This window comes from Castor canadensis, chromosome 2 (assembly GCF_047511655.1).
Source record: "Castor canadensis chromosome 2, mCasCan1.hap1v2, whole genome shotgun sequence".
NCBI classification, from domain to species: Eukaryota; Metazoa; Chordata; class Mammalia; order Rodentia; family Castoridae; genus Castor; species Castor canadensis.
In genome coordinates, this window is record NC_133387.1 from 81,681,358 (window position 1) to 81,694,167 (window position 12,810).

Genomic DNA, 12,810 nt, shown 5'->3' on the forward strand with positions numbered 1-12,810 from the left:
AGTGATCAGATCTAGTTAACAACACCAATAAGAAGTTATCATTCTCTCAGGAACTTTTATTTATAATTTTCAGTAAGGCTTTGAGGTAGACTGTCAATGTGGCATTGTTACATTTGTGTATGATTTCTAAACATTCTTCAGGATTTATTAAATACAGGGAATTTTCTTTTAGCTCCTAATCTGACTTTGTGAAAATATAGTTGCCTTATAGTTCTTTGGCAAAGGGGGAAAAGAATGAAAACAAATTTATTAAGTGACTGTTACATGTACAAGGCACTGTTATACTTTAGGTCACTTTTTAACCATATAACATCCCAATTAAAGTACATCACTTTGCTCTCATGGAAAAAAAACCTAATATTTTCACATTTTAAATAAATTGCCCAAGAGTTCATCTTTTGTAATGGTGAGACCCAGGATTGCAAATGGTGTTCTGTATGCTGCATTATTCTGCTTCTGGGCAATGTTCATTCATTCTAACCATTCCTGTTTAAACAAATATTTATTGAAATCAATCATCATAAGAGATGCTTGTCACTCAGTGTATACTTTTGGGGGGAAAACATGAGTGTAGATATAGCTAGATATAGATAAATATAGCTCCTCTTTTATAAATATACATATCTTTATAAATGTAAATATGTTTATAAAATTATAAATGCAATAATAGGGGGAAAGAGGCTACTTAACTTTACTGGGGCTCAGGGAAGGCCTCCCAGACAAAGTGACATTTTAGCCATTTACCTGAAGGATATTTAGTATTTAGCTTTACACACAGTGTTTGGAGGAGCAGGGATATGAGAGATAGAAAGGGCTTGGGGACTCCTGGAAAGGAATGAATCTATATGGCTAGAGGATAATGAGTGAGAGTGAGGAAGAAGGTGACAAGAGACAAATCCAGAGATGCGGGAAGGACTTGATCACACAGAGTCTCCTCAACAACACTGGGGAATCATTTTTTTCTTTGATGGTACTGCAGCTTGAACTCAGGAGTGAGATCTTCTACCACTTGAACCATGCCCCACTAGCCCTCACATTAGGGCTATTGGATTATATCCCGTGTACAACCAGAAGTCATTGAAAGATTGCAAGCAGATGGCTGATGTGATGATAACAACAGAGAGAAATGAACAGACTTGAAGTTCTTGAAGCAGGAGTCACTTGCTCTCAGCAGTTGAACCATGCCCCACTAGCCCTCACATTAGGGCTATTGGATTATATCCTGTGTACAACCAGAAGTCATTGAAAGATTGCAAGCAGATGGCTGATGTGATGATAACAACAGAGAGAAATGAACAGACTTGAGGTTCTTGAAGCAGGAGTCACTTGCTCTCAGCAGTGCATTGGCTGTGGTTGTGGGTGTTGATGAAGAGGAAGAATGAAGCCTAACTTATAGGCTTCCTGCTAATATGTCACTAGTATAGACAAGTTTTGACAATCACAGTGTGATTGGATTTTAGAATAGCAAGAGTCTGAGGAGAATACCAAAACTGAACCAGTCATGCCAGCCCAGGATTACCCAAATACCAAAACTGAAACTTTACAAGACAAGAAAACTACAAAGCAGTCTTCCTTATGAACCTTACTGCAAAACTCCAAAAAAGATTGGCGTACTGTATCAGCCATATATAAAAAACACAATATATTCTTACCTAGTGGAATTTATGCAAGGAATACAAGTTGATTTAACATTTAAAAACTATACTATGTAATTAATTATATTAACAGAATAAAAGAGAAACAGATGATCATTTCAATTAATGCAAAGAATTTGACAAATTTCAACACATGGTTAAAAAAAGGAAGAACCTCTCAGTTAACTAGGAATAGATGGTAATGTCTCAACATTATAAAGGGCATCTATAAATATCAACAGCAGACAGTATGTTTAATTGAGAAATTAAATGTTTTCCTAAGTTGAGGAATATGACAGTATCTTCTCTAAGCATTTCTATTCAACACTGCACTAGAAGTTATAGCTTGTGCAATAAGACAACAAACAGCACAAAGATTTAAAAAGAAGAAAAGTTCTTTTTTTTCCCCACAGATATCCTGAGCACAAATGTTGAAAATACTAAGAAATCTACAAAAAGGGTACTAAGACTGAAAATGAGTCTTCAGCAAAGTTGCAGGATATAAAGTAAATATACAGAGCCCCTTGTATTTCTATAGATGAGGAACAAACAATTGGGAAATAAAATTAATAGCTCAGTAATATTTACAATGATTTCTAAAACCATGAAACTCTTGGGATACTTTAAATATAATGCGTGTAAGATTTTTCTTACTAAAAATTTAGTAATTTTTTTTTTTTTTGCTGTTTATGTATTGTAATTCTCAACATTGTGAAGATGTTCATTCTTTCCAAATTGATCTACAGATTCAAATCAGACTCAGTCAAAACACAAAAAGGTAGTTTTGGTGCAGTGGTAGTGGAAGAAGAAACAGGCAAACTAATTCTAACAACAGTGTGGAAATATAAAGGACTTAAAATAGCGAAGCAATTTTTGGAGGAGAGAAAACAAAACTAGACTTGCAGTGTCAGATTTTAAGACTAATTATAAACCTACACTCATCAAGACAGTGTAGTATTGGCTAAAAGAAAGACACAAAAATCAGAATAACTGAATAGAGTTCAAAAGTAGACTCACCAGTTTAAGGTCCACTGAATTTTTTTTTTAGCAGCAAGGTCAAGGCAATTGAATGAGGAAAGGATAGTTTTTACAAATGAGGTCCATGTGGAATTAAATAAACTTCAACTATTCTAGCCCACTATGTACAAAATCCAAAGCTATAGAATTTCTACAAAAATTATGAGGAAAAACATTGAGTTAGGCAAAGTTTCTTAGGTCACAGTAGAAACCATGAAAATTGATAAATTGAACCTATCAAATTTAAAAGTTTATGGTCATCATAAGACACTTAAGAAAGCAAAAAGGCAAACCACAAATTAGCAAAACCATTTTCATAACACATATGTCTATCCAAGAATTTGTGTCAGGATCTATGAGGAATTTGCACATCTCAGGAATAAGAGGTAGATAGGAGTATCATATAGTAAAACATATGCACATGCTCGAGCACACTGAAAATGTCAACAATCATTGGGGAAATGCAAAAAGCTGGCTGAGGACTTACCCCATAGAATGGCTAACATTTTAGAACACCGTCAGTACCACAAGTGGCACGGATATGGAACTGTGATGCTCTCACATTGCTGGAGGGAATGCAGCTTGGTAAAATCACTTTTGGAAAGCAGTTTGGCAATTTCTTATTAAGTCCAATACAGTATATAGTTGCAATACAATCTTGCATTTTTACTCTTGGTATTTACCTAAGTGAAATAAAAATACATTCACACAAAAACTTGTTCACAAGTGTTCATGGACACTTAATATGCCCAAATTTGGAAACAATCTGAAGACTGACAAGCAAATGGATGTATAAATTTGGCATAGTCATATAATGAGATACTACTCAAAATATAAAGGTATGAACTATTGGTACACACAAAAACATTATTCATCAGCAGATGCTATATTGACAAGAAGCAACCAAACATTGAGTACATAGTGCATAATCTTATTTATGTGAAATCATAGAAAAGGCAAGATCATTCTGTAATAACAGAAGCAGGTCACTAGTTGCCTGGGGCTGGAGAAAGTAGTGGGAATTGACTATAAAAAGGCACATGAGTCCTGGCTTGGTGGCTCATGCATAATGCATATAATCCCAGCTACTTGGGAGATGAGATTGGTAGGATTGCAGTTTGAGGCCAACCTGGGTAAAAAGCTAGTGAGATCCCCATCTAACCAATAAACTGGGCATGATGGCACACTTTTCTAATCCCAGCTATGACAGAAGCCAAGGTAGGAAGATTGGAGTCCCAGGCCAGCCAGGGTAAAAAGCAAGAGTCTGTCTGCAAAACAAACTAAAGCAAAATGAACTGGAGACATGACTCAAAACCCCCAGAACCAAAAAAAAAAAAAAAAAAGCACAAGAACTTTTTGTGGTGATAGAAGTAGAAAGGTTCTATATCTTGATCATAGTGATTGTTACAGAAGTATATCCATTTCTCAAAACTCATGCAAATTCATGCGCTTCATATGTAAATTGTATGTCAAATAATTTATATTGTATGTAAATTAAAAGTGAAAAATCAAGTTTGTACTCTGTTAACACCTCTTAACAGTTAACAGTACATACTTTATGTATCTGTAAATGTAGGATTTTACTTTCATACACACACACACACACACACACACACACTGCAAAGCAAGTCAGTCTGTGGTCTCTGGTCCCTGACCACCAGCCAAAAATGAACAAATAGTATATATTTGTATATACTTAAATACATATTTACATATATAGGTAAATACATAAATTCATCCAGCCCCCTTCTTACCAAAACATGAAATAGAAGCATAAAAAAACACTATGAGTGATTGCAAAAGGAGGAAGAGATAGCTGAAAGGAATCTCATAAATACATGGGTGGAACCAAAAAAAAAGAAAAACTGATTAAAAATAGGCTAAGGACTTGAGTAGATATTTTTCCAAAGAAGATATACAAATGGCCAAGCATATGAAAAAAAATGTCTAACGTCACCGTAAGAAGGTACGACTCAAAAGCACAGTGAGTGTCACCTTCTGTCCATTAGGATGGCTACTATTAAACCAAATACTGTTGAGAACATGGAAGACGTGGAATCCTTGTATGTTCCTGGAAATACGAGATGGCGCAGCCTCTATGGAAAGCAGTATGGGTTCCTCAAAAATTAGAAATAGAATAACCGTGTCACCCAGCAATTCCACATCTGGTTACATATGCAAAATAATTAAAAGAGGTTCATAAAGAGACAGCTCAACACCCAGATTCATCACAGCATTATTTATAATAGTCAAAAGATGGGAGCAACCCCGCTGTCATCAGTGCATGAATGGACTAACAAAATGTGGTATATGTGTGGAATGGAAGGAACTTCTGACACATGCTGCAATGTAGTGGAACTTGAAGCCATTATCCTGAGTGAAATAAGTCAGTCACAAGAAGACAAGTACTGCACAGCTTCACTCACATGAGGCACGCAGAGTAGGCAGACTCATGGACATGAAAAATAGAGTGGGGGTTGCCAGGTTCTGTGGAGGGGGATAGGGAGTTGATATTTAAGGGGACACAATTTCAGTTTAGCAGTATGAAAGAGCTCTAGAAATTGATTGCACAGCATTGCGAATATTTGCAACAATATTGAGCTGAACACTTAAAACTGTTAAGGTGGTAAGTTTTTATATTATATGCATTGTGTAATAATTAAAAATTCTAAAAACGTTTTTAAAAAGTACACGTGTGGACACAGAGGATGACTGAGGTCAGTTACTAGGCAGGAAATGTAAAGAGATTTTGTGGAATCTAAGCAGTTATGACAGCAAACCTTTAATGAACACTGCCTGTGTGCCACCTCCTGTTTAAGAGCTCTTGCAATCCTCTTAAAATCCCACCTTGTTCTTTCTCCCCATAGATAAACCTTAAACTGTAGCCTTGTGGCTCTGAGACTAGAGAGACATCCAAGTAGCAACTGTCACCCTTTAATAGTCACATTCAATTTCCCAGGCTTTCAACGTGCTGTTCCACAGAGCGATCAAGCAGGCGGACAAGGCAGAGGATTTGCAGGTTCGCATCTCTGTGCTGATGGAGCGCATCACCCACACCATCTTCCTCTACACCAGCCAGGCGCTGTTTGAGAAGGACAAGCTCACCTTTCTGTCCCAGATGACTTTTCAGGTGAGTTCAGTCATCTAAGGCATCCCCAGAAGCACAGGTAGACGCCGGCGTCGGCGAGTATTTTACTTCTGCTGAAGGAAAACAGAGACACCTTTTTGGAAGACCTTGTTGATATAAGAAGAGTGTGAGGTTCCCTGTGATAGCCTTTGCCTAGGTCACATGTTTTGGTTTGGTTATGCATGTTATGTGACCATCACAACCATCAACTAAGAAAGATCAGTGAGGGCTGGCGGAATGGCTCAAGTGGTAGAAGCACCTGCCTAGCAAGCATGAGGCCCTGAGTTCAAGCCCCAGTACTTCAAAAAGCAAACAAACAGGAAGACCAATTAGATATTCTCCCCCTCTCAGTTCCTGTAAAGAACCTTCTGGGTCCTACCAGCAAGGTTCTTTGAGATAAGAATTATGAGTCCAGACCTGAATGGCCTGTAAATTTCTCATAGTCCTTCTAGAAAAACAATAAATGAATTTATCCATATTGCTGCTAATGCCAGTGGTTGTATGGTATTTCATTGTATGTAAGCAGTAACAATGTATATTTCAAAATTGCTGAAAGAGCAGACTTTCAATGTTCTAATCCCCAGCATATGAAGCGATAGGTTAATTCATTTGACTTTTCCGCAATGTAACCATACATACATCAATTCATTACATTTCACTCTAAAAACATATGACTATTATTTGTTAAATAAAAATAATATATATTTTTTAAAAGCAATGACTAGATAAAGAGAGTTCTATCTGAGCTTCATGCCCCACGCTCAATGAGACCTGCTTGCCTTTCACTCGTTTCCATACAGACTTCTATAAAAGGTGTCCATGATTTCAAAAAACAAAAATATTCTGTTGAAATAAGCATGTTGTCCTTTTCTCTTAGCTAACTTGCTCTATGGCTTTTACTACCACTCCAAACCTGAAGGAAAAGTCTGTGTCTTGCCTATCTTTGTCTTCCAAAGGTCCTTGTCCAAAGAAGACATTTTGTTAAGCACCTGCAGTGCATAATGACATGCTGCCACTTCTCTTCCAATGTTTTTGGTAGTCACAGATTCCATTGGGTTCTCTAAAAATATATGAGTATAAGAGTTCTAGAATGTGTGAGGAACAGGAATGAGGCATTACAAAATGAAATACCTGTCCTTATACATATTGCTTATTAATAGGACAGAGCCAGGAATAATAATACATGACATGCACATCTATTTAAGACTTCACCCCTTGGAAGCCGTAAATAAACTGCAGTCTATCTCAAATCTGACAATCTATGTAAATAAAATCTTCTATCTATATGGGTGATTACTTATGTGTTGAAATTAAATTAAGAGAAATTAATTAGCTAATAAAGTATTATTGAATGCACATTACCATAATGCATTTTGGAAGCATCTAGAATTTTTAGATGGTATAAAGCTCAAAAATGTCATCTGTTTGACTCTGAGGTATTGTAGTTTATATGTGGAAATTAGGAATATATAATTTGTCCCCTCCAGAATATACTGTGGACTTACTATCAATATTATCAACTCCATAATCACACTGTCATTCCAGTTAATGATGTATTTGCTTAGTGGTATCTATTAAACAATTTCTGGTTTTCTCAAGATGATCCTATAGGAAAGATCTTTCGAACACATTTTATTTCATTGGCTATAATATCTATACTAGAATTATGCATCTAATTCTGCCTCCTCACAGTAATTCAGTCAATTGCCACCCAAGACATCCTCATTTTGTATCAGAAGTTTTAAGACAAGTTTGAGCTAACAATAGATTACATATGAAAGTACATTTCATATAATGCTGAAAATAGCCATAAGTGTTAGGATTATATTAAATCAGTCTTCTTGAATATTTTCTAGTGTATTGTATTTCTTCTTGAATATTTTCTATGATTTTGAGAAGGACATAATCTAAAATTCTCTATTTCAACTTTAGGTATCTGCCTGAATTCCTAGACTTATTCAATCATGCCTATTCAATCATGTCTGCTTCCTGTGTTGTGACTTTGATGTAAACCAAATAAATGATCCTTTTCAATTTTGTGTACCCTCAAGATTTTGTTGAGAAAGAAAGAGATCAACCCCCTTGAACTGGATTTCCTACTTCGATTTGCAGTCGAACACACTCATCCGAGTCCTGTGACGTTCCTAACTACTCAGTCGTGGAGTGCTGTTAAGGTGCATTAGGAAATTCATTTCTCAGTCTCTAAATCTGTTTTCAAACGTTAGGTCCCCTGATGTAAAAAGGCAGGTTAAAAAATACAGGCACTATGTACCACTCAGTTGTAGAAATATGCTATCTAAGGTGGTACTCTTTCATTACACTTTGTGTTATTCAATTGGTTAATTTCTTATTGAGAGATAAAGAAGCTTTTGACTTATGTGTAGGTGGAAAGTTATTAATAAGTATGTATAGTCTGTCAATACCTTCAATAAAAAAATCAGGTAACATAAGTGAAGTTTTTTTCAACTATCTTAAATCAGGTTTCTTCGTTTTTAAATTTTATTTCTCCACTTTTTCTAAGTAGTTTTGAAAATTACACAGTATAGTAGTTTATTCTCACCATAAAATGTTTAAGCAAAACAGAATATTGTAGAGAAAAGAAGTAAGTTACTTTTTTCAGCTCTCATTATCAATTCTTACTCATTTTGCTGTCAGAAGATTCTGTCGTTCAGAGTTTATCTCCCAGGCTCTGGAGTTCCTTCTAGATGTCCAGCATATACTAAGCTTTTGTCCCCTTCTTTGCTCTAAGAAGAAAACATTTCTATGCATTGAAAATAACTATGTTGTAACTTTATAGTATAATTATAGGGTTTTTTTAAATTTGTATTTCAATTATCACTTTAGAGTTACTCTGTTTCAAATGTGTTATCACTTAGGATCTCAGATAGAACATTCAAGGGGGAAATGCAGAAAGTTAAACAAAGAATACATTTTCATACTATGGGCAAGAAGGATAAGAGAGTCAACCCAACCAGGACAGAGATGGAAAAAGGAGAAAAAGAAGAAATACCCCTACCTCTTTCTTCTCTACCCTACTTCCGCAGCCTCCAGCCAATGCTTCCCATTGGCAAAACCCAACCAAGCCAGATAACTGGGGAGTTTAGTTGAACTTCAGCTTCCTTAGAGTTCTTCCTCTAGCAGGACAGTAAAGAGTGCAGAGTAAGTCTGAAGAAGAAAAGGAACCCTATCCCGCACAACGTGTGTAGATAGGATTTGATCACTTACAAGTCTTTCTCAAGCTGTAAACAATTGTGCACAGCATTCTCATCTGTTTCCCTGTTGTTACAGGCAGTTGCCCATATGGAAGAATTTCGAGGCATAGACCGAGATGTGGAAGGATCTGCCAAGCAATGGAGGAAGTGGGTAGAATCCGAGTGTCCAGAAAAAGAAAAGTTACCGCAAGAATGGAAGAAGAAAAGTTTGATACAGAAGCTGATTATTTTGAGAGCACTGCGCCCTGACAGAATGACATATGCTCTCCGGTGAGCAGTGGGCGATTTTGGAAATGCAAGATAACGTGGAAAAAATTCAGTCCTAGGGCTTGGGACTGGCTGGGGGACATGTTGCCCATCCATGTTGATGAGGAGTGATTCTGCCTAGATTTCAACAGGATAAGAGCTGCTATGGTTAAAATTTGCCAAAACTAAACGTGTGGATCTATAGGCAGACTCAGCACATCCTTCCTGGAAAAAAGCTCAATTCTGACCAAAGGAGGGGAGATGAGGAAATGATGGAAGTATTTTTGGAAGAGGGATAGGTGTCCGCACAGTTCAGAGGCCAGGAACATGTATTATCCCAGTGCAGTTTTCATCATCTTTATCCCATGGTAGCATTTGAGCTCTGAAGATTTTGCATGTCAAACAAAAAAGGAATTCCTTCCATGGAGCCACTCACAGTCCTGTGACTTTACAACCAAAACAATTTGAAAGCTGAAACCCCTGTCTACATCCTGGCTCCAGCATCCTTTCTCTTTGCCCTCTTGGCTTCTAAATGATAATATGCTGCTTAATTCACACCAGTCTTACTCTAATTTGAATTCACCAACCAAAGAGTTTTCAACTTCCTTCCTCATTGTGTTCCTCTTTCTTCAGTCATGTTCATGTGCCTCAGGATTTTTTTTTTCCTTTGCTTTGTCTATTTCAGCCAATTTTCCCTTTGTAGGAGCCTCTGCCGAGCCCTACTTTACAAGTTAATTCTGCTTAGTAGTACTTGCTTTCTGCTAAATCTGATGCTGCTGGAAAATAATCCCTGGTTAATTGAGCTTCCCTGTGTTAGAAACACCCCAAAAAGCATTTGTATATTCATGAGAAGCCCAGCAGGCTGGAAAATTGCACTGTGGCAAACCTAATGAACTGTTAATAAGTAATGGGGGAATCTGGCAGGGGATTTGGGGGACACAAAGCCATATGCAGGCAGCTGATAGTACTCAAAAGGGGTGTCTCAGTAGCCCCCCAAAACGGAAAGTAAGCTTCTGACTTTCAGTTTCTCAAGAGAGATTTATACCTCCTCATAAAGCTAGTTGGATTCATATCGACATTCTAGAAAGACAACCCTCATAGTAAACATGGTTTGCTTCTTTGCTGTGCCTATGATTAAAGCTTACCCAAGTGATGACACTTTTCAAGGTCAAAATTAGTGATCATGTATTTTGCATATCATTTTTATAGCAATTTTGTGGAGGAAAAATTAGGTGCAAAGTATGTGGAGAGAACCAGATTGGACTTAAGTAAAGCATTTGAAGAAAGCAGTCCCTGCATTCCAGTCTTCTTCATCTTGTCTCCAGGGGTGGATGCCCTGAAAGACCTCGAGATGCTTGGTGAGTGACCAGGAGGCTTGCTGGCCTGCACCCCCCTCCCACTTTCACCCACACCCACCTGCCCTTCCTTTCTATACAGTTATCTTTTTTTTTTATTCGTTGGAGATCGGGTGTGTGAAAAATGTGAGACTAATAACATTGTAGTCTGAAGAAATGCTCAAACAGAACATTTATCTGGTTGGTGTAATGCAAGCCTCTTTTGTACTGTTTTCTACCTTTTGACGATGTGAGGGCCAGAGGGCAATTTTCTCCATGCTCATGTAATCTTGTGCCCCCTGTGACTAAATAATGGTCATTAGAGCAAGTCTATTCGATTGTGCAAGGCACTGTCGCTTTGTGCTCTGGATTACTATTCCCTACGGCCTACACCAGGAATACCAGGTTAATGTAGCTGTGACCTCACTGTGCTCATTTTTAAACGCAGCCTCGCCAGGTGAGAGCTTGTGCATTTACCCAATGAACCAATCTGTTCAAAAAATGATGTGATATCTACCACATGTTGCTCCTTTTTATGAGGGAAATGCTTTGCTTCTCCTGCAGGAGTTTCGAAAGCTCCCTAACAATGCCTCCATCTATCAAAATGTCAAAAGCTTCATTATCATAAAACCAAAGGAACTGACTTCTGCAGGCTTTTCGAATGCTTATGCTGGCAGGGAGGCCGCCAAGGAGGGCTCAAAATGCTGCTTGTGGAAACAACCACTGCTTAGTTTGGCTTCTCCAGGAAAGTGACCTAGAAGATGGCAGCTGTGACCACAGATGCATATCAGAAAATTCTAGAATCTCCTCACCTTTCCTCTGTTGACATTTGCTCTCACCCTGTTGTATTTCCCCCACAGGCAAAAAACTTGGGTTTACAATTGACTTGGGAAAATTCCACAATGTGTCTTTAGGACAAGGTCAGGAGATGGTGGCAGAAATGGTACTAGAGAAAGCTTCCAAAGGAGGACACTGGGTTATACTCCAGGTGAGTATTAAGTTTACATGGAAAACACTGGGCATGAGAACAGAGGATGGGCAGTGCTCATCTGCCCTGTCTGGTGAGGAGGGGCCCTTGTCATAGCTCAGGGTGATTTACCAGCCCTCACCCTATTTTGACATTCAAGAGGGCTCTCAAGGTGGGAAGGGGGTAGGATGGCCGTCCTTTCTGGAAAGAATAATTAGTGCTTTGAAATTTTAAAATATTGGGAAGAATCCCATCGTCCTCCTAACTTACAGATGTTTGGAACCCTGCAGTAGTGGTTGAGGATGAGAGGCTGGTAGAGTTGGCCACACTGTTGTCATAATATTGGAAGCTGTTATTTAAAGTTGCCAAAGCCATTTTCATACATATCTACAGCTATATCTATACATATAGATATTTAATCTTATACAGTCCTAACTCTCATAGTTGTATTGCCTTCATTTGCTTGTAGGCAAGATCTTTATCCCTTTTAGAGCTGACAGTACACAGGTCCATGATTCTACAATCCCACATTTCTAAAAGTTTTCAGGAACCCCTGCAGCACAGGCCAGCACTGGGGCACAGGGTGAGGGGGTGGGAGGCTGTGCTGACTCTTTACAGTTAGCCCCACTAGCTGTCAGCAGGCTTGGTGATGACTGTCAAGGTTGATTGTCACTCACCATACAAAAAGGGAGGAAAATGAGCCTCAGAGTGAAATGTCTGCTGTGTCCCCAGCAAGCAGAGCTGGTAGGTGGTATAGCTGCTCCCTAACTCCAGGTCTGTTAGGAACAAGGGACTTTCTTTACCCATGCCACCACCCCATGCAAATGTACAATGTGGGCTTTCCATGGTGTCTCAGGTTTGACACACATTGCATTTCTGCTTGAAGTAAGATCGCTGCTGCCCAGAGTCCAAGCAGACTTCATCTTCAGGAACTTAACCTTCCAGGATAGTAATGCCCACTGCTATGTGAGGCCTCAATGGAGTCCTGCCTTTGGGGGCTTGGGGCAGTGGGCCCCCTGCTGAGGATCAGAATCAGTAACATCGAAGGGAGTATTTTATAGACAATGGTTGCTAAGACACTGGTAACCCCAAAATCTACTCACAAAGGAAAGAGTTTATTGAAAGTTCTCATGTGCCCAGTAATGCAGACTAGAGAGAGTACTACAAGGAGTATAGACATCCTCAAAAGAGACAATTACTCACAATAAATTTTTCTCCTGTTTTTATATCTATTCTGAGCTACCAATTGATCCCCAAAACTCAAGGTGTAAGT

General features: G+C 38.3%; 1 protein-coding gene across 1 annotated transcript in view; it reads left to right on the plus strand.

Annotated features, from left to right (window-relative positions):
* Dnah11 (dynein axonemal heavy chain 11) overlaps positions 1-12,810 on the plus strand; it is a 302,556-nt gene that overhangs the window by 263,646 nt on the left and 26,100 nt on the right. Inside the window, 5 exon segments of the mRNA XM_074065140.1 lie at positions 5,611-5,781; positions 7,830-7,952; positions 9,067-9,260; positions 10,446-10,594; positions 11,431-11,558. Coding sequence (XP_073921241.1) covers positions 5,611-5,781; positions 7,830-7,952; positions 9,067-9,260; positions 10,446-10,594; positions 11,431-11,558 — 765 coding nt within the window.